The 26,946-nt window shown below is 45.0% G+C and overlaps 1 protein-coding gene across 8 annotated transcripts; it reads right to left on the bottom strand.

Annotated features, from left to right (window-relative positions):
- Positions 1-3,578: 3,578 nt before the first annotated feature.
- On the bottom strand, positions 3,579-26,878 carry LOC110493497 (meiosis regulator and mRNA stability factor 1). 8 transcript variants are annotated; one of them, XM_036949398.1, is made up of 28 exons: positions 26,742-26,855; positions 24,011-24,219; positions 20,929-21,780; positions 20,543-20,642; positions 19,887-19,946; positions 18,917-19,125; positions 18,681-18,798; positions 18,398-18,573; positions 17,384-17,896; positions 16,475-16,629; positions 15,940-16,116; positions 15,424-15,631; positions 14,722-14,900; positions 14,459-14,539; positions 13,863-14,099; positions 13,597-13,716; positions 13,263-13,444; positions 12,682-12,902; positions 12,174-12,316; positions 11,675-11,808; positions 10,503-10,705; positions 9,934-10,161; positions 9,261-9,500; positions 8,504-8,734; positions 8,114-8,174; positions 7,717-7,824; positions 7,419-7,577; positions 3,579-7,250 (listed from the first exon to the last, which is right to left on the bottom strand). In XM_036949398.1, the coding sequence occupies exons 2-28, from the start codon at positions 24,170-24,172 to the stop codon at positions 7,003-7,005; spliced, it is 5,505 nt and encodes a 1,834-aa protein (XP_036805293.1). In that variant the 5' UTR covers positions 24,173-24,219; positions 26,742-26,855; the 3' UTR covers positions 3,579-7,002. The 8 variants fall into 8 exon arrangements, with proteins under 8 accessions (XP_036805293.1, XP_036805292.1, XP_036805290.1 ...); XM_036949397.1 differs by having other exon boundaries at positions 7,717-7,821; positions 20,543-20,687; XM_036949395.1 differs by having other exon boundaries at positions 20,543-20,687.
- Positions 26,879-26,946: the final 68 nt, after the last annotated feature.

A 26,946-nucleotide genomic window follows, 5' to 3' on the forward strand; every position in this document is an offset into this window, starting at 1 on the left:
GTTGCTAAGACAACGTCAGCCTTACAACTGGTCATTCTTATCTTCACCAAAACATACTGGTAGTTATTACCATGGTATCACTACAATATTACTCATGATTACAATGAATAAGTATAGCAAAGGAATACGATTAGCGCCATACTACGAGTCTTGCAATTTCTACAGCAAAACAAGAAGAGGTGAATGCAATTCTTTATTTGTACATGCCTTTGTTAAGATTCTGGAAAAGAGAGTGTTTGTTGGAATCTGTTTGTAGAAGATTAGGGAGTCCTGTTCAACAAGGTGACCCTCTACTTCAGAATATTGTCCTCTAACCCCACGCTTCCCTTTGGGTAGATCTTGGAAGTATTTTTCTTGATTCATCAAGTCCTTCTCCTTGCTTCCATCGGAGGTTTTGAGAAGCAAAGAATTGAGGAAAACACTGAGACCCATCCCTGAACTTTGTTCTGTAGTAGATTAGTGATGCTTTAGTGTCCAAATTGAACATTATGCATAAAATGAGCCGAAATTACCTGTACATATACAGTACCAGTCAAAGGTTTGGACACACCTACTCACCTACTTTTTTTTGTTCTTCTACATTGTAGAATAATAGCGAAGAAATCAAACCTATGACATAACACATATGGAATCATGTAGTAACCAAAACAAGTGTTTAAATCAAAATACACTGCTCAATTAGCAAGACACCCCCAATAAAGGGGTGGTTCTGCAGGTGATGACCACAGACCACTTCTCAGTTCCTATGCTTCCTGGCTGATGTTTTGGTCACTTTTGAATGCTGGCAGTGCTTTCACTCTAGTGGTAGCATGAGACGGAGTCTACAACCCACACAAGTGGCTCAGGTAGTACAGCTCATCCAGGATGGCACATCAATGCGAGCTGTGGCAAGAAGGTTTGCTGCGTCTGTCAGCATAGTGTCCAGAGCATGGAGGCGCTACCAGGAGACAGGCCAGTACATCAGGAGACTTGGAGAAGGCCGTAGGAGGGCAACAACCCAGCAACAGGACCGCTACCTCCGCCTTTGTGCAAGGAGGAGCAGGAGGAGCACTGCCAGAGCCCTGCAAAATGACCTCCAGCAGGCCACAAATGTGCATGTGTCTGCTCAAACGGTCAAAAACAGAAACAGACTCCATGAGGGTGGTATGAGGGCCCGACGTCCACAGGTGGGGGTTGTGCTTACAGCCCAACATCATGCAGGACTTTTGGCATTTGCCAGAGAACACCAAGATTGGCAAATTCGCCACTGGCGCCCTGTGCTCTTCACAGATGAAAGCAGGTTCACACTGAGCACGTGACAGATGTGACAGTCTGGAGGCGCCGTGGAGAACGTTCTGCTGCCTGCAACATCCTCCAGCATGACCGGTTTGGCGGTGGGTCAGTCATGGTGAGGGGTGGCATTTCTTTGGGGGGCCGCACAGCCCTCCATGTGCTCGCCAGAGGTAGTCTGACTGCCATTAGGAACCGAGATGAGATCCTCAGACCCCTTGTGAGACCATATGCTGGTGCGGTTGGCCCTGGGTTCCACCTAATGCAAGACAATGCTAGACCTCATGTGGCTGGAGTGTGTCAGCAGTTCCTGCAAGAGGAAGGCATTGATGCTATGGACTGGCCCGCCCGTTCCTCAGACCTGAATCCAATTGAGCACATCTGGGACATCACGTCTCGCTCAATCCACCAATGCCACATTGCACCAGACTGTCCAGGAGTTGGCGGATGCTTTAGTCCAGGTCTGGGAGGAGATCTCTCAGGAGACCATCCGCCACCTCATCAGGAGCATGCCCAGGCGTTGAGGGGAGGTCATACAGGCACGTGGAGGCCACACACACTACTGAGCCTCATTTTGACTTATTTTAAGGACATTACATCAAAGTTGGATCAGCCTGTAGTGTGGTTTTCCACTTTAATTTTGAGTGTGACTCCAAATCCAGACCTCCATGGGTTGATAAATTTGATTTCCATTGATAATTTGTGTGTAAATTTGTTGTCAGCACATTCAACTACGTAAAGAAACAAGTATTTAATAAGAATATTTCATTTATTCAGATCTAGGATGTGTTATTTTAGTTTTCCTTTATTCTTTTGAGCAGTGTATATTTTATAGTTGATATTGGTCTTGACAGCTTTGCACATGCTAGGCATTCTCTCAACCAGCTTCATGAGGTTGTCACCTGCAATGTATTTCAATTAACAGGTGTGCCTTGTTAAAAGATAATTTGTGGAATTTCTTTCCTTAATGCGTTTGAGCCAATCACTTGTGCTGTGACAAGGTAGGGGTGGTATACAGAAGATAGCCCTATTTGGTGAAAGACCAAGTCCATATTATGCCAAGAACAGCTCAAATAAGCAAAGAGAAACAACAGTCCATCATTACTTTAAGACATTAAGCTCAGTCAATGTGAATGAATGAAATGATATAACTGTCTCTCATGAGGACCGCCACAGGAAAGGAAGACCCAGAGTTCATTTGAGTTACCAGCCTCAGAAATTGCAGCCAGAAATAAATGCTTCACAGGAGTTAAAGTAACAGACACATCTCAACATCAACTGTTACGAGGAGACTGCGTGAATCAGGCCTTCATGGTCAAATTGCTGCAAAGAAATCACTACTAAAGGACACCAATAATAAGAAGAGACTTGCTTGGGCCAAGAAACACAAGCAATGGACATTAGACCAGATGAAATCAGATGAAATCAAAATTTGAGATATTTGGTTCCAACCACAGTGTCTTTGTGAGACGCAGAGTAGGTGAACGGATGATATCTGCATCTGTGGTTTCCACCATGAAGCATGGAGGAGTTGGTGTGATGTTGTTTTGTTGGTGACACTGGCAGTGATTTATTTAGAATTCAAAGGCACACAACCAGCATGGCTACCAGAGCATTCTGCAGCGCTACACCATCCCATCTGGTTTGCGCTTAGTGGGACTATCATTTGTTTTTCAACAACCAAAAACACACCTCCAGGCTGTGTAAGGGCCTTTTGACCAAGGAGAATGGAGTGCTGCATCAGATGACCTGGCCTTCACAATCACCTGACCGCAACCCAATTGAGTTTGACCATAAAGGAAAAGCAGCCAACAAGTGCTCAGCATATGTAGGAACTCTTTCAAGACTGTTGGAAAAGCATTCCTAACGAAGCTGGTTGAGAGAATGCCAAGAGTGTGCAAAGCTGTCATCAAGGCAACGGGTGGCTACTTTGAAGAATCTAAAATATATTTTGATTTGTTTAACACTTTTTTGGGTACTACATGATTCCATGTGTGTTATTTCATAGTTGATGTCTTCACTGTGATTCTACAATGTAGAAAATAGTAAAAATAAAGAAAAACCCTTGAATGTGTAGATGTGTCCAAACTTTTGACTGGTTCTGTATTTAAATAAAAAGGCATCTGTCAGGAATTCACTGGTTTTTCAAGTCATTTAAAGGGATCGTTCAGTTTGAAGTTTTAGTAACATTGCTAAATTACCAGCTAGCAAACCATAACACCCATTGCACTTACTGTCACTTTCAGCAAGTAAAAAATATAACACCTTTAACTATCCCTTTAAGAGAAACTCAAGTCAAAAATAAGAGGAAGGAGTAATGCTTGAGTGATTTATTCAACAGAAATCATTTGGTCCCCTCAACATCAATGAAACGGTCACAACAACATCTTGTATGGTGAGGTGAAGGGGGAACAGGGAGAAGGAACGATAGAATACTTCAGTGAAACAAATACAGAACAGAAAAGTTATCACAAAGGATAACCTTGATAACGAAAACTGGAGGGGGTGAGTTCCATGGGAGTACAACAGACAGACTAAGAGAAGTGCAAACAAACATTGACAGACAGGGTAGTATCCAGAATAGCACCCTATTCCCTATATAGTGCACTACTTTTGACCAGAGTTCATATAAAGTAGTGCACTATATAGGGGATATGCTGCCGTTTCAGACGCAGACCATGACATACTCACTTCGAGATCCAATTAAATCGCACTATAGTGGAGCCCGATACAAATTAACCAACGACAAAACAATTATTTTTTTCACCTCAGAAATGAACAAGCCCACAATAAACCTCCTTTTACAAGAACCAAAGCTATGCAAAGGTGCATACAGAGTACTTTACCAGTACATGCTGCTTTTTACTGATGTAAGCAAACTTAGGAGAATTGTACCTCTTATTTTAACTCTGCCTTCTGAGATAGTGGACACTGTAGCACCTGGGAGTTAGTTCTAACGTAAAACGCAGTTGTATCTTTTGAGGCCAAACTATAGTATAATTTAAGTTTTAGTGCACAATTTTAAGGCACCTTTTGTGCCGATTGTCCCTTTGTTAAAGAGAGAAATAAGATTCTGCCCATTGTTCAAACTGGGTCTAACACTTTCGGAAGATTCTGAGCCTTTAAGCCATTATCCCTCAATATACCGTATCGGAAATCGCTCAAGATTCTGGGAAATCCACCTCCTTGAGTCATGTAATTAGAAACAGGAAGGAAATCTTGGGCGTCAAAACACAAAAGTCTAGTAACTAACGAGGAGAATCAAATTAGATGCTAATTTGAAAACACAGTCAACAGGAAAAACACTGACAGGAATCTGAGTAGCCATATTGGCTCTTGGCAAGGAGATCACTATCATGGGCTCTGGCCCAATTTCTCTGGTCTTCAACTGAATCTCCAACACATACAGTAACACTGACAGAAGGAGACATTTTGGATCAAAGGAGATGGACATCAGGGGCCCTGGCCCAATTCTCTGGTATTTTCCGCATCTTCAACACAGTAGCAGCACAAGAGAGAAAACTGCATTTTTCAACATCTGTTCATAGGGATGCTGTTTTCCCCTTACATCAAGTCATGCCTTCTTTCCAAACCATGCTTGTAGGTAGGAACTCTGTCATAACCTGGGGTTGGTTGGTACAATCAGCACTCTCATCAACACGTAGGATAGGCAACAACAAAAAATAAATCTATAGACAATAACAAGTAAAAATGTTATGTAAAGACGATTGAGGTATGTTATGTCTCCAGTCCAGTCAGTAGACATCCCTTACTAAGCGCCATGGCAGATACAAGCCATTGTAAGAGCCAGGCGTTGTCCAGCGCCGCACGAGGGCCTTTGTCCCTTTGATCCTATCGGGGGCCTCCAGGGGCCCCTCTTGCTGTTTCATGTGTAGCTGGAGCACACAAGTGCCCATCTTTTCTCTCCACTTTTACTAAAAACACCAAGTCTATCTCATTGTTTTAAAAATCAAAAATCCCAGCTCCTCTACTCAACCAGTAGAGACAACACTGAAAATGTAGACAAAAAGCAACAAGGTTGAACAAAAACAACCTTGGGCGTTTCCACAGTAACCAGGAGTGAGGGGGAGGGGTGATGTAAACGTAACCAGGAGTGAGGGGGAGGGGGGGGGGGGGGTGATGTAAACAATACCTCTAATATATTGTTTCTGTGGAAACAAGACAACTTCAACTAATTTATTTTAAAAAATGCAGTTTACCAACAGTCTGATTTCTGACCTAATAGGTTTACACCATGCATAAAATGTTTGTTTTTATGCACAACATGCATATTACACACCACCTATAAGTTATTCAAGTGTAAACCGCACTCAATCTCTAAAAATACAAAAACAGAAATCATTTCTACTTAGCTTCTGGCAGGAAACAGTGTCATCATATCTTTGTTCACGCTGCCTCCAAGCTTTTTAACACTTGTTCCGAGTATTCAGGGTCTTGGCTTCTGCCTTGCCTAAATAACGGCCCAAGGCAGACTGGCCCTCAACCTCGCCAAGAGCTTGTTCAAAACTCTTCACGGAGGAGTCAGAATTCCTTCTCTTTCACACTGTCGGAGACAGCGCTGATTGCGACACCCCATTGAGAACACACAGATACAAGCTTAGATCGATTTGACTGAGACCAGACTGCCGTCAAAGTTACTTCGAAGCCATTTTGGCAGTTTGATCACTCCTGCCATTGACTCGATACTTGAATGAGAAACTGAAAACACCAGCCACATAGGCTACTACTTTATGAAAGCACATAGTCAAGGTGGAACGATGTCTGAGGACTCTAACACTGGACTGTGAACTGAACACAATGCTAAACATTGCCCAAGAGAAAGTTAAAAGAATGAGATGGGCATGGTTACTCAACGATAATTGTCAATACTACCTCCAAAGCTGCCTCAATGGCAAAGCTCAAATATCTTTTATTTTATTTATTTTTTAAACTTCTAGCTGTATGAAGAAGTGCATTTGTCCGATGACAAAATGCAATGGGGACAACACAGCGGAGAGGGCAGTAGACACTTTACGGTTCCTTTCTTGAAACATAGCAAGGCAGTATGAAAATAATGACGTTTCTCTACATATTTATATAGCTTTCCCTCAGAGCTTCCTTGACACATGATATAAAATCCCTATATAAGTTCCCATTTTTAAACAAGTTACTGTATTAAATCTCTGAGGGGTTTTGAGTTGAGGTAAGGGTATTCAGTGGTAAAATAGGCATCTTTTGCGATTTGCAGTGTAAACTCGTGGCTACAGTGCCAACTACCTCAGTATTTGTTGTTGCTGTATTGTGGGGAAGTTCTCTTTCCACTTTCAGAGAATCATGTTTCCAAACAGTTTATCCATAGTATATAATTCATATCTACCACAAAACCTTCCTGGACATGCATTAATCTGACTAAAATTACACGGCTTTGAAAAATGAATGGCTGTTGCAGAAATAACTGCAACAAGAAAATGCATGGCTTTGTGAAGGAACACCTACATCAACACGATGATTGAGTTTGAAAAGATAAGGGGAAAAGGCAAAGAAAGTAAATAACGTCACAGTTGTTGCGAGGGGCATGACTAAAAACAAATCATTATTTTTGGGGCTTTTTACAATTTAGCCGATCAACTCTTCATTTTCGAGATGCGTGTGTGTGATGAATGTGTGTGATGAATGTGTGTGTGTGTGTGTGTGTGGGCGCTTGTTCCAGCATGTGATTGTCAGTGAGTTATCTTAGGGGGCGGCTGTAAAAGAGAAGTTAGCTGCCAGCTTCACTTTATTGCGAGGAGTCCTCTTGCTGGGGCTGTTTTCAATGGACGCTATTTTGCGGGTCACATTCTGTGGAGGCTTGGTAGTCGTAGAAACCAAAACAACAACATTCTGGTTGTTGTCAGTTAGTGGTTCTATAGGCTCAGATGTGTCACAGACAGCAGGAGCTGCTACTTCTTCTGCTACAGCTTCCTCCTCGGGTTTATCAAGCTCTGAAAAACACAATGGCAACACATATCCACAACAGTCCAAGGGAAGATGTCAGCTGTGTGTATAGCGGAGCACGAGTAAGCTTGAAGCTAATGCCTAGGAGGGATAACAGTCTCATTGCACACACAAGACCTGGGTTTGAACCGCGGTTGATCACGTGATCAGCTCACCTGCTGGTGATGGCGTCTGCTCGAAGTGGATGAGGTCAGCCTGTTGGAGAACGAGGTCAGGGTGCAGCTGGGGAGAGGGCAGGCAGGAGGGTACTGGGCCACACAGCAGGTCTACTGGAGAAGTCAGACACAGCAGCTCGGTCTCCACCCCACCAACACCTGAGGGAGAAAAAGAGACTTCATTTCTGCTTCAATGTATAAACAACTATTAAAAAGCCTAAAAACACCTACAAGGCAGAAAGAAGAACATCAAAACATTGGTAATAGTGCCTATGACTCCAGTGGTGTGGTTAGCTACCTGGGCTGTGAGTTCCAGACTCTGTGTAGCTACAGGGGCTGTCTCTCTGGCTGGCCCCGTCCTCAGGCTCCTCTGAGACTGCAGGGCTGGCTCCAGTGGCTCGAGCTGCTGAGGAGAACCAACCAACAGACCATTATTACACTCTTTCCATTACAGAGTAAAACACTGTGCCTTCAAGACACTACCATTTCTGTTCTCATCATACAAGCAAAATACCACGACTTCTGTTCCCATTACATGTCATGTTCAACTTGTCTCGTGTTGAAGGATCATACAACATGATGCCCATGAGATGAACTGATAACAACCCCTTCCCGTATGTTAATACTAAATGCAGGTAAGGACAAAGCCATTTGTTTCCACAGTTCCTGCTGCCAGACGGTTGATTTGTCTTTACCTTTCATATCGTTCTTCAAAACGATAATCCTCTTGTGGCCATGCCCTTTGATCCACACTACCTGCACACAGGCAGAAACAACATCCCATTTAATTACCACAAACCCCATCCATCCGTCACCACAGAGTCTGCTATGGGGGCTAAAGCCGCACAGTGCAGGGACAGAGAAGGCAACTAACCACATTGACTACATCTGCTGCTTCGACAGTGATATCCCCAGTGCAGGTCCATTTGCCGAAGAACTCTTTAGATACAAGCGGTATAAATTCCCATCTTATCATCAACACATCTGTGTATTTCCAACATGTTGTTTAACGAGACGTTTCTTGTCTATCAGCTTTGAATTTGAGAAAAGCACTTAAAAAAAAGAAGTTTTGCCTAATTCTGTACCTGTGGTATGGCGTTGAGCAGGTCGTCTACGCTGACGTGGCCGTAGGAGCGAGGTTGGAGGCCGCGTCCGGTGAACTTGGCATAGGCCCCGGGGAACTCCGTTAGGAAGATCTGGTGGTAGTGGTAGGTGTGGAGCAGGGCACGCACCCTACGGGCAAACTGGTACAAACGGGTGAGTCTAACTCTCTCCTCGCCACGCTCGCCTTCCTCCTCACCCTCACCGTAGAACAGCTAGGGGGGGGTAGAGAGAGAAGGGAAGTTATGAGAAACACCAGGGGAGGGCAAACTTTATGGCTCGAGGGCCACATTGTGATTTCAAAATTAAACAAACAGAGAGCCACACACATTTTTCGGGGGTGGGCCAGAACGGGCAGTTATTTGAAAATGTATAGGTCCATTGTCATTTCAACATATTTTGTCTAGTTTGAGGTTTAAACGGTTTTTTATTTTTTATTACCCGCGGGTCGTAGTTTGCCGACCTTGGTCTAGACTAGACCTACACACAAAGACCTAATGGTCATCATTCCAAATATTCTAACATAACCACAGTATTTCATTCAAAAGGATTGTGCAATATGTCTCAGACAATTACAAAACCCGACTAACACAATGCTACCCAACTTTAAGACCCGGTGAAAAAGCCCTAAAAAAAATGCTTTTCACAGGAATCCATGATCCATCATTCTTCAAATCAGACAAATAGAACTAGAATTAAACATTAGTATAGTATGATATCTCTATGGTCCAGTCCACCGACCTCCACCAGGTAAGGCAGGCTCTTCAGCAGCTCGCTGAGCGAGAGGAAGCCGTATTCACAGGGGTTGAGCTGTACCCCATGTACAGAATGATACAGCAGACTCAAGCCCTCCACGCTGACGGAGCCGTCTCCCTCGTGCTGCCCCAGGCCCATCAGCAGGGACAGCAGCTGGCACGTTAACGAGCGCAGAGACTTCCTGTTGATCAGCTGGACTTCACGGCCGTTAGTGCCGTCCACCACCTGAGGAGTAGATCAAATCAGATGTATTTATAAAAATCCCTTTATACTGCAGCAGGTATCAAAGTGCCTTCAGTTGGATGTGAGAGATGAACCTTGGTATTCAGAAAACATGGCTGAATCTGGAATTGATGGCTCATTTCCAATATAAAGATGACATTTCAACCCACCAATAAGGGGCCTGCATGCTCAAAATTCATCAAAGCCACTTCAGTGACATCAATTCATATCAAGAAATACTTGTGACTCATCCTTAGGGGCCAAAATAATGTTTACACGAGGTCTTGTATAGCTCAGGATGCTCTTGTTCAGTGTTGGGGTCGACAACCATCAAAACATGCAGTATCACAACCATTTAAATCAGTCTAAATCTATTAAAGTACAACAGCCTACTACAGATGTATTTGACTGAATGACTAGAAAGTTCCAACCATACCTTGACGACGTGGCAGAGCTTGACGAGCAGGGCAGGCAGGGAGGAGACGTCGTAGTCCTGGAGCCTCAGGCCGTAGCCGAAGGTCTTGCTGTACTCAGACAGTAGCTGGACAGCAGGCAGGCTGGAGTCTCTCTGGGAACGGAGCATCTTGACCAGCTGGGCAGCCAGGGCCTTCACACGCTCTACCTCTGTTAGTGTCAGCACCTTCTCCTCTCCACACTCCAACACCTGGGGAGAGAGAGAGGTTCCATAACAAAATGTCCACTCTACTCTGGGAATAACGTTATTTGAACTGATAATAAATTACCCATTAGGACAGAAATGAGATGCACACAAATTTATTACACACAATTTTTGTGGCTGGTGTTTTGAAAAATAGCTGCTGGGTATGACAGTTTTTACTGTCAGACGTTGCGATTCATTTCCAAATCATTCCAAATTAAGGTAGTGCTTTGGATAAATTGAGGATAATCTGACATTATCAATGGCTTCTCCTGCAGCACTCTGAAGTCAACAAATAAAAACACACACTCCTCCTGGGACAGAGAATGACTCTGGCCTCCACCCACCACGAGTACGTCGGGGATGGCCTCGAAGAGCTCCATGAGCTTGGTGAAGCCGTAGTAGGCGAGTTTGCACTGGCGTCCGAAGTGGTGGTGGTAGGTAGGGATGAACTTGGAGAAGGCCATGCGACAGTGGGCCTGGTGACGCAGTAGGTCCACCACCTCCTTACCAAACTGCTTGGTCCGCTCCATCTCATCTGATGTACGATCTGAGGGGGACGAGACAAAGGAGGGCAAGAGTTAAAAACCCAGTTTTTATTTTTCTATTATATATTTTTAGAAGCCAGTTAGACATGTTCTCTGCTGGATGGCGTCTCCCTGTTGTAATAAACCACGTATTTATACATTTACTTCACCTTCTCTCCTTTTAACTCACCTGGTAATTCCTATTACAGGTCATTTCATTTTTTTGCCATTTTTTTAATTTGCCATTTTTAAAGATTATACAGAAAAACATGAAGGGAAAAACAACCTGATCCCCAACCACATCAACCCCATCCCAAGTAGAACAGGTATTTTCTGACTTTACTGAACAGAGCGAGGATGACAGTGTGGAAAGAGGTTGTGTCAAAAGGCAGTAGGCTGGGTTTAAACCTACTGTATGCCGACACCGTAGAAGTGTACCGAAGGCTGCGGCATTACTGCTACACCAGCCAGGTCACAGTCAGGAGATAGTCAGGCATATATGTGTGTGTGTGAAATGCATTACTTTATTCCATGCCCTCCAATGGCAAGGATATTCTTACCCATCTCCAAGGGAATTTCTGGGTTGAATGAGTGAGAAAAAAAATCCAAAACAAAAAAGTGACTAATATTTCACAATTTTCCCCCAGGGATCAAATGTACAACCACAGACACAAACAAGACAACAACCCAACCATCTGGTCCCAAGTTCAACATATTTTCTAAACAAACGTTACCAATATTTCACATGTCCTTCCTAAAGCTGGGTATGTTCCCCCAAGGGATCAAATGTACTAGAAAGACAGAACAACCCTCTGGTAGTTTATCCATGACCCTGATATCAGACCCATTAGGGTTGCACAATTATTGTTACTTTCCCCAAATCCCAGGTGGAAGTACACTGGGAACAATAACCACGAAAAATACAGAATCCTTTTGGGGAAGTTACCGGAATGTGCATACCCTAAGACCCATACAGAGGGACCTCATCTCACCTCTCTTGGGTACAGAGATGACAGTGTCCAAGTCCTGGTGTGTGATGGTGATGGTGGTGTCAGGGATCTCAGCTAGCAGGTCCATCAGATCACACATCCCATAGTCCAGCACCTGCCAGTCTCTGGAGAAGCACCTGTAGCAATAGGAACACGTTGAATGAACACGCACACAGACAAGGTGCCATTTGACACAGAAAATACACTTCCAAATGAATTCATATAAAACACCATCACAAGTAAAAACACCTCCAAATAAGCCAATAGAAACAGAATCCAAACAAAGTCATAAAACAAATACTTTACTGTTAATTAACAATAGCTGACAGGAATGTGCTTAGCTCTTGGGATAGACAACCTGATTGGCTGAGAGCGTGGGAATGGGTGGTCCTCCTATAGAATTGACCAGTGGTTGGTCTGCATGAATTTTAGACTCTTTGGCTAGACGGTATGATTTGCTGAGAGAGTGGCGGAGTGGGCAGTTCCTGGCGGTAGTACTGACCAATGGTAGGCCTGCATGAAGTCCGTGACGGCGACCTGTTTGCTGGCCTGGAACTTGAGCAGTTTGAGTAGGTCCTGGGTGAATCTCTTCACCTGGGCACGGTGGGTCAGGGTCAGCAGACGCTTGGTCCCCATGCCAAGGATCTGGAGTTGAGAGAGGAAGAACAGATTTTACTTCAGGGTCGCCACCACTGCGAGTGTATGCTAGCACTTCCTGCTGCAATAATCTATTAGATGTTGTACTAATTGTTTCTGTCAGGGATCTAACCTCAAGGCTGTTGAAGTGTGTAATGAGAAACAAAGTGGGCAAGGCTTTGTCAGAAGGGATAGCAGATGGTCTCCCAGTCTCTTCATTGTGTGTTTGAGCTAGGAAGTCACTAAACTAGCAAGATTAAATGTGATCCATCATGTATCAATTAATTGAGCTTGAGTAACTGCCATCTTTGATTATCTGTGTAATGGAGCGATTTATTAAACTGTGCGTGTATGTATGCATGTATGTATGATACCTGCAGTACGTGAGGCACAGCCTCCAGTAGCTCCAGCAGCTTAGAGTATCCGTAGTCAGAGACCCTACACTGCTTGGCATAGTGGTGGTGGTAGGCAGGTATGAACTTGCTGATGGGCATCAGGTTGCAGGGCTGACCCTTCATCAGGTCAATGAGCTCTCTACTGAACTGGATCAACTGGGGGTTCCCCACCGGGGACTTGCATCGCTGCGTCCACTGGTCTATGACACACACACACAGCAAGAGGTTTTAATGACTTCTATTATGATAGTAGTATGGGTGCAGCTCTGTCTTGGAGTGCTGGTATCTGCGTCAGCAGCACAGCATCCACCTACTAAAAATGTCAGGAAAGCAGTTTTTAGCTCAACATATCGCTGACACAATTCTTATGGCCTCCCGAGTCTCTTCAAGTGTCTTTGAGAACGGTCTTATGCGATAGGGGTCTCCATTGTTAATGAATATAGGGTTTAAATTCTGTAGGTTTGTATTGCTTTTATGAACCCCAGAGGATTCCTCTGCGAGTCTAAATAAAAGGTTTTCAATGTAATTCTCCCCGAGGGTTAGGGCTGAGAGTCAGGTACCTGTGTTGGATGCGGGCGGCTTGTTGTGGATCCACTTGATGACCTTGAAGCCGTTCTGAGCAGTGACGATGTTAATGCCTGGTATACAGGTGATGAGGTGCTCCAAGGGGACACTCCCCTCCTCCTCCCCCTCTTCAGACACCACAAGGGGGCCCAACTCTGATGCATAGCACTCTAAGAAACTGAAGTCACAGGAAAGCAAAATTAATATTCATGAAACACAAAATCTAGTAACATTTACAGTGTTATAGGAAATTCCAAATGGCCATTGTACTCCATTTGTATGAAATGGGTTCTAGAAATATTGTTTTGCTTAATTAAAAAAGTTGGTTACCTGAGCAGGGGCAGGGTTCCCTCATGGGACTGTAGCAGACAGTGGACCTGGGAGGCCAGGGTCTTCAGAGACACCACCACAAAAGGAATCTTATATGAGTCTGGGTCAAAGTCTGCCTCACTACAGGGGGGGACAGAGAGAGATCGAGCTCTTATGAAATACTTTTCCAAAAAGAGTCCTGTAAGATTACATAAATGTGAGTGAGTGTGTGTGTGTGTGTGTGTGTGTGCGTGCGTGCGCATATGGGTCTTTCAGTCTATCCCTACCTGAAGTTCTGCTGTGTGTAGTGGTAACTGCAGACAGGCTCGTGGTACTCCAACTGTTCAAACACCACAGGACTACCATTAGCCGAGGACCCCTCCAGGGACTGAGACGACCCCAGAGGGCTCTGCCTGGCCTGGCTACTGGGGAGGAGACACACCAGCCTGCCTCCACCCTGCTCCCTCACCGCCACAACCTCTTGTAGTCTGTATAGGTCGCTCACCACCAGCTTACGACCAAATCTAGGGAGAGGTGGAAAGGAATTAATAAAGAACAATCGACAGCCTTTATTTAGCCTCCATTTACACAGGCAGCCCAATTCGGATCTTTCCCCCCCACTGATTGGTCTTTTAACCAATCAAATCTTATTGGTCAAAAGACCAATTAGTGAGAAAAAAAAGATCAGGGCCCGTTTCCCAAAAGCATTTTAAGAATAAGTTCATTAGAACCATAGGATCCCATAGCTCTGTTGAACTTAGCATTAAGATGCTTTTGGGAAAAAGTGTAAACGCAGCCACAGTACTTAACATTGCATAGGACTAACTCCTACAGAGGTGGAGGGAGGTTGAGTGATGAGGAGGAGAGAAGCAACATGACTCACCTTTTCTCGTAGATTTCAGTGAACTTGAAAAGGGGAAGACAGCTGGCTGGCGCGTCCTGGAGAATCTGGAAGATTTCAGAGCTGTAGAAAGAGGAAACCTTTTCATACCATCCAAATCCATCTCAAACCAGGTACAAATCATGTGTTGGCGACATTTTTAAAAAGGATGGTGCCGAGTTCCCCGATCGAAGACATGAAACTGCCAAATGATGTGACACGCATGGGAGAGAGTACTACCTCAATGTTAGCTGTGCTGTACATACCGGAGCATGGCTAGAGACTTGTTGCCGGCCCCGGTGATGAGGGAGACGTGGATGCGTTTGCTTCCTATCTTGTAGCGGTGCAGGCTGCTCACAGCACTGATGGCCTGCTGTAGGGAGACGAACTGGACGGTGGCCTTCAGCTGGTAGTCTGTGTGGGGACTCAGCTCTACGCCTTTAACCTGGAGAGAGACACGCACGTTAGCTTTTCATGTCGTCTACAGAGTCCGCGAATGACGCACAAGCAATTTGACCTCATTGTGACAGTGAAATCCCATCGCCTTCCTCAATGACATTGCAATAGGGCAGGGTTTTCCAAACTTGGTCCTCAGGACCCCAAGTTTTGATTTTTGCCCCAACACTACACAGCTGATTCAAATAGTCAACTAATCATCAAGCGTTGATCATTTGAATCAGCTGTGTAGTGTTTGGGCAAGATTCCAAAACATGCACCCCTTGGGGTCCCAAGGGCAGAGTTTGGGAAACGCTGGCATAGAGTGCAGTCTACCATATAAATACTACAGAGCACTTTTGGCACAAGCACACACAGCCGCATCAGAAAATGACAGAATAGGTTGAACCAATGACACTAAACTACTAAATCCTGACCTCGCCATCTTGCTATTTAGCCTCAAATGGGAGACAGATTAAAGCTCTATTCATCTATAATGAATAGCATCAGAATACTGTCTGTACAGGACTCACCCGTCCGTGTCTGGAGAAGGCGTCGTGCAGGCTCTGCTGCAGCTCCTTACGGGACATCCTGTAGTCCAGGTTGGCCACCTGTAAGTCTGCCCCGTCCGAGAAGGGCTCCGAGGCCTGTGGGCCCACAGGCAGACAGGGGCTACTGCTGCCCCGGGGAGGAGGGCCTATTAGGGGGGAGGAGCGGCTCGACATGCAGGGGGATCCACTCCTGGAGCAGAGAGAAAGTTGAGTTGAGTGGGTTGGTTGGCAGCACCATAGGAAGGTATAGATTGAAATGTCCTGACCAAATCATCAAAGTGTCAGATATTTGTGTAGCTTAATGAGGTTACTTTAAGACGATTCGTGCAGGAAATTTTAAAAATAATTTGGGGGATATTCCCTTGCATTGTTTTTTGGGGGATAAAAAAGGCTGAAGTTAAAACCAAGGCATACACTGACGTCTCTCCTCGCCTAAAGACTGCTTACAGGGTAAAGAAACAAAGAAACGGGTAATTCTGTAGTGTCTGATGGTCTCACCGTGAGGACCAGGAGCCTTGGGAGAGGCCCTGTGGCTGGGGGAGGACCGAGGCGCTAAAGGTCTTGTGCAGGGTCAGCTTGCTGAAGGCTGAGGGGGTGCTGATCTGGAACTCTCCAGAGCTCCGGTCCACATGACGCTCAGAGTCCGATGCACTGCGGGGGCTGGAGAGGTCCCTCCTGATGGGAGACGGGACATTAACTCGAAGTTTAAAGATTATGGCATACTCAGCTCTCTGAAAACAACAACTGCATGTGAGAGTTTTAGGCATCACCTCAGCTCCAGTAGTTTCAGCACAAGCCACCTCATTTAGAAACAGCTGCTTATTAATTCCTACATCTGCCTATGTGTTCTACACTTCCTTGGGTCGATGGAGGCCTCTATAACAGGGATACTTTTTGCAGGCCATTTTACAATATTGAAGGTAAAAACACATACAAGCCTGTGGGAACCAACTGTGATGGAACCATCTAAAAATTGGTACATTTGTTCTTTCTTCATTTTAGTCTGAAAGGGGCCCTGGTGTCCATAGAGTACCTCCTGCAGCTGAACATAGACTCTCCTATGAGGCCGGCCTTGATGGGGTGTTGCTGGGACGGCCCCTCTCCGTTGCTGTGGGGGGAGGAGTTGCGCTGGCCTTTCTCCAGGGGGAAACCCCCAATCTTGGGCTTGGTCTCCAGTCCACCTAGCTCCTGCACCAGGGGGACAACCAAAATGTAACTAGATATGTAGTGGTGAATGTATTAGAATAGCCATCAGCTTGGCAGAATGGATGTGAAGTGGAAGAGGCTAATAAATAAACAATAGAGCTGAGAGGAAGTGGTCCTTCAGAATGCTGGTGATTTTTTACCAAAGCTATTTATTCAAATCAGAGCTATACGTTTCCCCCACTGTTATTATTCAACCTCTTGTATTGTCATACCTCTGACATTATCATCACCATTCTGCAGTCTTCCCCTCAGCTCTATTGTCGGGTGGAGACAAAGCAACGGAGCAGCAGAATAAAAAGAGCAGAGATCAAAGTAACACATCAAAAGCGTAGAGAAAGAGACCATAAAAAAATAGACTGTTACGGCCGGCAGGACAGGAAGCGATTACAAACAGAAGCGGGATTCTGACGAGACGAGGCGTGGGATAGAGCAAAGATGTGGGAGAGAGAGATATGCAATCATTAGATGAAACTTTGATCGAGGCATTAATTGACGCGATGAAAAAAAAAAAAAAAAAGGCTCAACCAGATATTATATGAAGCACAGGACAAAGTGTTAAAAAAGCATGAAATGTTGAACAAAGCACAGAAACAGACCAGGCACTACATGAAGCATGGGATGAAGCATGGCTATAGTTTAAAAGCCACAGGTTAGCGCAGGCAGATTGGAGGACATGGACAGGGTTAGGGGAGGACAGGCAGAACGCGGGATGGGGGGGCGGCAGGATGCTGCTGACCTGAGGAAGGGTTCTGGTTTGGAGGGGAACGGGGAAAGGTGTCCCCCCGCTCCCCCTCCTGGGGCTGTAGGGCCTCTCAGGCACCGGAACGGAGAGGGGGAGCGAGGATTCCCTCTCTCTCTGACACTCACGCCTCACACGCCTTTTCCTCCTAGGGGAGCGCAACTTCTCCAGGGGAAGGAAGGAAAAAGAGGAGGAGGGAAGAGGTTGAACTGGAAGCGGAGGTGGAGTCTCAGATGAGGGTGATGATGGGGTCGGGTCATTCCCCTCAGTGGACGGAGCTGAGAAGGAGAGGGTGATGCGCCGGCCGAACACGTCCTCGTTCACCATGCGCTTGCGGGCGCGCTCCGCCGCTTCCTGCGAGCCGAAGCGGAGGACGGCGGTGCCGGTGGCCATGGAGACGCCAAGCACCTTGCCCCCGCAGTTGTCCGAGAGGCGGCGCAGGCGGTTGCCCACGCTCTTGCCGTCGCAGCCCGGCGGCAGGTTGTACACATAGAGCAGGTTGAAACCGAGCTGGTGGGGGGAGGAGAGGAGGGAAAGAGAGAAGAGGGGACCGCTCTGGGTTTACGTTTTTGAACATTCTTTGGAAATGTGTTTTGAAATGACAAGAGGTTTACATGGTCGGAGTCTTGTAATTCGTAGCATTACACTACTGAAGATCACACTGTAGAACGAGAGGGAAGACACAGGACCCGTGTGGCTCAGTTGGTAGAGCATGGCACTTGCAAGGCCAGGGTTGTGGGTTCGATTCCCACAGAGGGACCAGTATGGCCAAATATGAAAATGTAAGTCGCTCTGGATAAGAGCTTCTGCTAAATGACTCAAAAGTCAAATGTAAAGAGGTCTAGAACCATTGGAAGAGTAAAGGGAAGATTTCAGATCGCCCAGAAGTAATGCCTAAAGGGCAGATATCTGATGTCTCTGAGCAACCAGTCAGAGTATTTATTGAAAAGTGAACTTCTGACATTCTGCAATATGGATTACATATATCAATTAAGCATCTCTGAAGCCTACCTGTGATTTGACAGTCTGTCTGGGCGGCAGGTCGGCTACCATCTCTTCAAAGGCCACGTGGCGGTGGGCGTGCTGCAGCAGGGCGTCCGACGTCTGACCGCTCTTATGGACCAGGTTCACCTGGAAACCATGGCGATGCCGGAGATCACTCAGCTCGCTGGCAAAGTTCACGTCGGCTGCGAAACGGATTCGGAACCGGGGTTAACTACATAGGTATGGAGTGGACGAATGAAATGAATGAAAAACAGTTTTAACATTCATAATGTAAAATGAGCATACGCACAGGAGACTAGCACCACAGTAGCAGGGGCAGTGTGTGTTTCTGCAAAGCGCCGCAGGCTCTGACGAAGCTTGTCGTCCGCAGCGTTCTTGGCGGTAGCGTTAATGTGCGCTACCGTCACCTGGGGAAAATTTTTTACCAGAAGACTATCAGACATTGCTCATTTAGGTAGAGTCAGAGACTGAAGAATAGAGTGGAACACTTTACCAGCTGAGGGAATCAGATCACACACAGGTTACCTGGCAGTTGTTGAGCTCCTGGATGACGGCCTTGTTCTCCTTGCTGATGTCACAGACGCAGATGAACTCTGCCTCTCTGTGGCCCTGGAAGAAGTGGCTGCGGAGGCGCTGGACCACAGCTGCAGCAGAGCGACCGCTGGGAACGCAGCAGTTCTCGATGTCCCAGAAAACACCCACCGGAGGGATGTTCTCAGGACCTTCTGGAGAACCTTGGGGGGGGGGGGGGGGGGGGGGGGGTGACAACAAACGTGTTCAGAAATTGAGCATAACTGGGAGGTGCTGCATATCTCTAGTAGAGGTCGACCGATTAAATCGGAATGGCCGATTAATTAGGGCCGATTTCAAGTTTTTATAACAATCGGAAATCGGTATATATGGGCGCCATTTGCAGATTTTTTAAAAACACCTTTATTTAATCTTTAATTTGGCAAGTCAGTTAAGATCACATTCTTATTGTCAATGACGGCCTAGAAACAGTGGGTTAACTGCCTCGTTCAGGGGCAGAACGGCAGATTTTCATCTTGTCAGATCGGGGGATCCAATCTTGCAACCTTACAGTTTGTTGCACTCCATAAGGAGACTGCCTGTTACGCAAATGCAGTAAGCCAAGGTAAGTTGCTAGCTAGCATTAAACATATCTTGTAAAAAAAACAATCATAATCACTAGTTAACTACACATGGTTGATGATATTACTAGATATTATCTAGCGTGTCCTGCGTTGTATATAATCTGACTGAGCATACAAGCAAGTATCTAAGTATCTGACTGAGCGGTGGTAGGCAGAAGCAGGCGTGTAAACATTAATTCAAACAGCCCTCTCATGCGTTTTGCCAGCAGCTCTTCGTTGTGAGTCAAGCATTGCGCTGTTTATGACTTCAAGCCTATCAACTCCCGAGATGAGGCTGGTGTAACCGAAGTGAAATGGCTGGCTAGTTAGCGCGCGCTAATAGCGTTTCAAACTGCACTCACTCTGAGCATTGGTGGTTGTTTCCCTTGCTCTGCATGGGTAACCCTGCTTCGATGTGGTGGCTGTTGTCGTGGTGTTGATGGTTCGAGCCCAGGGAGGAGCGAGGAGAGGGACGGAAGCTATACTGTTACACTGGCAATACTAAAGTGACTATAAGAACATCCAATAGTCAACGGTTAATTAAATACAAACGGTATAGAGGGAAATAGTCCTATAATTCCTATAATAACTACAACCTAAAACTTCTTACCTGGGAATATTGAAGACTCATGTTAAAAGGAGCCACCAGCTTTCATATGTTCTCATGTTCTGAGCAAGGAACTGAAATGTTAGCTTTCTTACAAAGCACATATTGCACTTTTACTTTCTTCTCCAACACTTTGTTTTTGCATTATTTAAACCAAATTGAACATGTTTCATTATTTACTTGAGGCTAAATAGATTTTATTGATGTAATATACTAAGTTAAAATAAGTGTTCATTCAGTATTGTTGTAATTGTCATTATTACAAATACAAATACAAAAAAATATATAAATATCGGCGTTGAAAAATCATAATCGGTCGACCTCTAGTCTCTAGTGAGAATTGTTTTTGAGAAAAATGTTGGTACAGTGTGCCCTTCTGAACACGACTGGCATCATTACAGTGATACATACCATACTTTGTTGCAGATTTGCCCAGGCTGGAACCCAGCAGTAGCCGGCCATCGGACGAGGTTCCACAGCCGTTACACACAGGGATGGGCACTGAGGACGACTGGGCCAGGGGCAGAGGAATGTTAGGCCACAACTTGTCTGCAGGCTGAACACGTGGAAAGAACAAGTTATAATTCTGTAGTCAGACAAAACAACTCATGTCTTCAAATGTTGTAATATTGTAGAGTCAGGGATGGGCAAAGAGTCATTTCTAAATGATGGGCAAATGACACAAATTGTAACTTGTATGCATGTAACTGAACAAAGTACTGCCCGTTCCTGTATACAAGTGACACCCAATCCAATGGAGTGCCACCACCACAGTGAACAAAGAGAATTCCACCAACCTTCGTCAAACAATCCCGGCAGTAGTGCGCCCCGGTGCGACAAACTGTGCGTTCAAGATTGAAGTGCATAGCATTAGAAGAACAGATATGTCCCGAGGTGGGTATGTGGGGGTCACTGTGTGCTGCCAATGATCTCTGGACCCCCAGAGTGGCAGGGTTGTAATCACCACCACTGGGGTAATACCCAGCGGGAGTACCCAGGTTACAAGTCCTATGGTGGGGGGTAGAGAGGGTGGCGGAGGTGGTATTGAATTTAGACTCGTTGTAGGGTAAAGGGATGGAGGGGTAAGAGTGGAGAGGTCTGAGAAGGCCTCCTGTACAGCAGGAGCATGGTAGGTGGGAGTGAGACTGAAAGGATAGGGGCTGGGACGTGGTGTCTACAGAGGGGATGTGGAGTTTGTAGCTCCCAGAGGGGAGTAGCGTGGCTCTGGCATCCCCTCCACCAAGGCTGGGGAAGTGCGGGTGTGAGTTGAGGGTGGTTGCCGTTATTTGACTGGCTCCTAGCCTGCTGAAAGAGGCTTCCTGAGAACTTGGAGGGAGGTAGAGTGGGACACCACTGCTGACACCGACACCACTACTAATACTAGCGCTACCTCCACCACTAACAACCCCATAACCACCCCAACCTAATGGGTCTGTGCTGCAGTGCTCACAGTGAGTGCACACGCTTACTTTGGGACTACCCCCCTGTTGTGGTAGTTGTTGGAGTGAGTCTTGCGGAAGAGGAGACAGACAGGGGGGGGGAAGAGGGAGGGGGGCGAGGGGGAAGGGCTGGGAGGCAGCGGTATGATGCGGAGGAGGAGGCAGATCTTTCAGCTCCAATACTGGCTTTCTGTTGTCCATGTAATCGTTCTGAGAAAAGAAGTTAAAACAAAAAGGTTATTTCTAAACTAAAATGTTATTTCTAAACTAAACAAAAATGTTATTTCTAAACTAAACAAACAAAAAGGTTATTTCTCAGCATTATCATTTCATGCTTACTACTTATTTTTGTACTTTTTTATTTGCCATTTGATTCCTGATTGATATTGTACGGCATTGTTGAGGAGAGTTAGTAAGCATTTCCCTGAGCAGTGCTCACGTGACCAATAAACGTTGATTTGATGGGGAAATGTATTCTAGGTTTACCCTGACCCATCTTTGTACAACTTACACCTCAGCTCTACTACACACGTGGCGTTGCATTGCCTTCAGCGCCATGTCAATGTGACTTTCTACCTGCTACACAGAACATTGTTTTGAGAGCGGAGAGTCTTATTTTCCCCTACTGTACCATATTCATAGATTATGCACAAGTACAATAGCTTTGGTCCAGGTTTTTGCAGGTACTCATGAAATTATTGCTAGTGGTTGTACCAAATGATCCTCCAATTACACAAGCTGATTTTGGTAGCTAGCTAGTAGCTTCTTGACTTCATAAATCTTAGTACAATAACCAGTGGTGTATAGTCGAGGGCATATGCAACCAAAAATCAACCTTTTTCACTCGAGAATTGAACCTCTGCGATTCTTGAGCTTGGAGGCTGCCGTTGGACGGGAGGCAAAGGCGAGCGCAACGCGGCAGTATAGCAGCTTTCATTGACGTCAAAGGAAGCATTTCCTCAATGGCTGATGGCAATGCTGGATGCCCGATGTCTATAGCATAGCAGAGCCGTAAGATGGTAGAGAAAACGAGGTTGATGAATGTAAGCCAGTTCACTGATAAGAGTAAAGAGATGTGTGCCTAACACGTCAGATAGTGGCCTTGGGAGGATTCACGATATGTAATAAGAGGAACTATCATTCTAGAACAACCAAGTTCAGGAATAAACAGTCTCTGGCTTTTGAAGCCTATCTAAAATGACTGGAGGCAGCAATGTACATAGTTATGACTAAAATGCTACATTTCACTATTATGTTTGTAACCTTTTTTAACTTTCATTTAAAAAAAAGGCAAGTAGTTTAAAGAACAAATTCTTATTTACAATAACGGCCTACCCCGGCCAAACCCTCCTCTGACGGCGGTGGGCCAATTGTGCACCACCTTATGGGACTCCCGATCACGGCCGGTTGTGACACAGCTCGGGATCGAACCCGGGTCTCTAATGACGCCTCTAGCGCCTTAGACTGCTGCGCCACTCAGGATCTATAAATCCTCTTTTATTACACAGACTTCACTCTCCACAATTCACACACTGCTTCCTCTCAAAGCTTCAAATTAATTGGTCCCTCCATGTTGAAATCAGTATCTTCCATGTCTACCCCTAATAATACGATTGATTAGAGCTGGGAAGAGAAACCACAAATTGACACCGACCACTTATCGTGGACATTTAGCTGATATCGTTCATTACCTGATAGGGACTTATTAAATAAGTTTGCTTATGTGGGCGATTGTCAATGGGACAATTGATAGCTACACCATTTAAAGTAGTAGTAACTTTAACTTATTTGGGATAGGGGGCGGTATTTTGACGTCCGGATGAAAAGCGTGCCCAAAGTAAACTGCCTGCTACTCAGGCCCAGAAGCTAGGATATACATATAATTGGTAGATTTGGATAGAAAACACTCTAAAGTTTCTAAAACTGTTAAAATAATGTCTGTGAGTATAACATAACTGAAATGGCAGGCGAAACCCCGAGGACAAAACATCACCCCCCCCCCCCCCCCCCCCCCCTACCACTTTTATAATAGGGCGAAATCGTGCCCGATTGCAGTTCCTAGGGCTTCCAGACTTTAGAAAGCGTTTCAGGCTGGTTCTTGGAAAAATAGCCGGAAATTGTATTTTTTCTAGGTGGCTCCCATTTTGGGTGTAGTGTTTTCAGTGTCTGCAATTTCACCGGAAGGTGTAGAAATGGGACGCTAACGTCCCAACTAATCCGCAAGCAGTTAAGGCCCTTAAAAAAGAAAATGGTACGCATAAATGTAAAAACCCTACATTCAATGTATCGTTAGTGACAATTCAGTCAATTTATTGACTGATGGGGGTTTTGTATTTCATACCCATCATAGAACGTAAACTATCATTGGTCTCTGGGTACAATATGCCAATACTTAATTGAAGCAGAATGTAATGTTCTCTTGGGCTGAGATGTTACATACTTGTTTGTCTGTGTTGTAACTTGGGGTGTTTTGCTGCTCGGAGGTGGAGAAGCAGTCTGTGAGTTTCCAGAGCCGGGACGAGGCCTCTTTCTCGGGATGACTGAGCCATGGGAAGGGCCTAGAACTGCATATGGATCTCTCCTTTCCCAGTCCTTCCATCATACAACCTAGCAAAGCCTTTCACCATCTCGCTTCCTTCTCATGCTTCCCTAAGATAGAGAAAAGAGGAAGCCCTTTGTTTTAAATGTTTCCAAGTTGGTCTTCATAACTTTCCACTGGCTGCAATAGGGTAGCTAACATTATCTAGCTAGCAACCACCACAGAATGTTTAAACCTACCCCCAAAGGGCTCTACAGAGCTACCATTTCAGGGGCATAAGCTCCTAAATATTTAGTTGTGCTGCCTGAAATTATAACTTGGGAGCACAGTGCCCCTAAAAAACAGAATCCAGGTAATAATTGTTGACATGATTTCTTCGCTGTCCCACAGCCGCAGTAGTATGCAAACATGTGGTGGCACAGAAAGGAAAAGGTAGCTTCTTCAGGAGATGAGCTTCAAAACTAGCTAGGATTCATGTATTTATTATTTTAGTCATTTAGCACACTTATCTCGAGCAGCTTATAGGAGCAATTAGCATTAAGTGCTCATATTTTTCACCAAGTCAGCTTGGGGATTCGAACCAGCAACCTTTCGGTTACTGCCCCAACACTCTTAACCACTAGGCTACCTGCCACCTTTATATATGCCTACTGTAGGCTCTTAAAAATCTTCTAGGTTTATTCAATTACAATAAACCCTGTATTTTTGCTGGCAAGTCTTATCAATGAAAGGGCAATCTGCAATTACTTCACTCATGCTGCCAAACATACCCTTGTAAAACTGACCATCCTACCAATCCTCGACTTTGGCGATGTCATTTACAAAATAGCCTCCAATACCCTACTCAACAAATTGGATGCAGTCTATCACAGTGCAATCCGTTTTGTCACCAAAGCCCCATATACTACCCACCATTGCGACCTGTACGCTCTCGTTGGCTGGCCCTCGCTTCATACTCGTCGCCAAACCCACTGGCTCCATGTCATCTACAAGACCCTGCTAGGTAAAGTCCCCCCTTATCTCAGCTCGCTGGTCACCATAGCATCTCCCACCTGTAGCACACGCTCCAGCAGGTATATCTCTCTAGTCACCCCCAAAACCAATTCTTTCTTTGGCCGCCTCTCTTTCCAGTTCTCTGCTGCCAACGACTGGAACGAGCTACAAAAATCTGAAACTGGAAACACTTATCTCCCTCACTAGCTTTAAGCACCAACTGTCAGAGCAGCTCACAGATTACTGCACCTGTACATAGCCCACCTATAATTTAGCCCAAACAACTACCTCTTTCCCAACTGTATTTCATTTATTTATTTTGCTCCTTTGCACCCCATTATTTTTATTTCTACTTTGCACATTCTTCCATTGCAAAACTACCATTCCAGTGTTTTACTTGCTATATTGTATTTACCTTGCCACCATGGCCTTTTTTGCCTTTACCTCCCTTCTCACCTCATTTGCTCACATTGTATATAGACTTGTTTATACTGTATTATTGACTGTATGTTTGTTTTACTCCATGTGTAACTCTGTGTCGTTGTATCTGTCGAACTGCTTTGCTTTATCTTGGCCAGGTCGCAATTGTAAATGAGAACTTGTTCTCAACTTGCCTACCTGGTTAAATAAAGGTAAATAAATAAATAAAAATTACTACAAATGTTGGGACATAAATAAATTATAAACCCATTGATTCCTGAAGAGTATAACTTAAACTGCCCAGCGAGCTTAGTTTAACTGTCATAACCCATCAAAATCCAAAATATGTTTCCCCCATGTTTGTAAACAAAGTAAATGTAAACAAAACACTATAGCCTCAAACATGGTTACAACTGTACTTTTATATCATGATGGTCGGTCTGTGAATTTAAGTGTGGTTACATTTCCCACACCCCAATCCCTCAACCTTTTACCGAAACAGTAGCGGGAAACCTGCTTAGTTATTGTTTGAACTGTGGATTACCGCTTGAATACCTCATATGTTTATTTGTGTGTTTGGGAGCACGTGTGGAAAATGTCAGCATAGAGCACCAAGCAAATTGTTAACTGCAGCGTTTAGCCGATTAAACTCAACGTTTTAAATCGTGGAGTTGAGTTGCCTATGCAGTTGTGACATGCTAGTGTGGATTTACTGTTTAGCTATATCCGTGCCATTAAACTAAATGCGTGTTCCCGTTTGCTATGTTAATGACCAACTGTCCTCATATAATTCACTGGTTCATTTTAGTGGTGAAACGAGGAGTGTACCTAGCTAACAGGACTGTTTGCGTAAACCAATCTCAGTGTTTGGTTAGCAGCTAACCAGAGTGAGTTAGCTAACGTTACATGGATTCGCTTGAAAGTAGTTACAAAAACGACACAACCCAAACGACATAGCTTCCTCTCTAAATACCATTCTGGCAATTCCTCATAACATTACCTTGACAAATGACAGGAATTCTCTCCAATAAGAGTACCGTTAAAGTTAGCTAGCCTAGGTTGGTTAGATAGCCAGCTAATGCTAACTGACGATTGTTTGTTGAGACAGCACCTGCTACATACTGCTTAGTAGCAGGTACAAGGGTAACGTCATGCTATATCAACTAACAGTCAACGTATTTGAATGGGGTATTTATCTAGATAACTGGTTATTTCTTACCGGACTTGAGAGCTAGCTAGCTACTTTACTTCATTTCTTCTCATCATATCCCTCCGCGTTATCCGTCTACCTAGCAACCAAACGTTTTTTTTAACATACATTTGCCATAAACGATTCCACCACTGTCGCAATTGCACACAAAGCACCCAACTGGTTTCAAGTGTCCTTGCCACTGAGCCTATCGTCATATCCCTGCTAGCTGGTT

This window comes from Oncorhynchus mykiss, chromosome 17 (assembly GCF_013265735.2).
Source record: "Oncorhynchus mykiss isolate Arlee chromosome 17, USDA_OmykA_1.1, whole genome shotgun sequence".
NCBI lineage: Eukaryota > Metazoa > Chordata > Actinopteri > Salmoniformes > Salmonidae > Oncorhynchus > Oncorhynchus mykiss.

What these genes read in the sequence shown, in the direction of transcription:
- LOC110493497 (XM_036949395.1), bottom strand. Translation starts at nt 24,172, where the DNA reads ATGATGGAAGGACTGGGAAAGGAGAGATCCATATGCAGTTCTAGGCCC. An exon ending in AAGTCTCTAGCCATGCTCCG is followed by an intron (nt 14,540 to 14,721) that starts GTATGTACAGCA and finishes CTCTTTCTACAG; the next exon opens with CTCTGAAATCTTCCAGATTC. An exon ending in TTCATGCAGGCCTACCATTG is followed by an intron (nt 11,809 to 12,173) that starts GTCAGTACTACC and finishes CTATTGCTACAG; the next exon opens with GTGCTTCTCCAGAGACTGGC.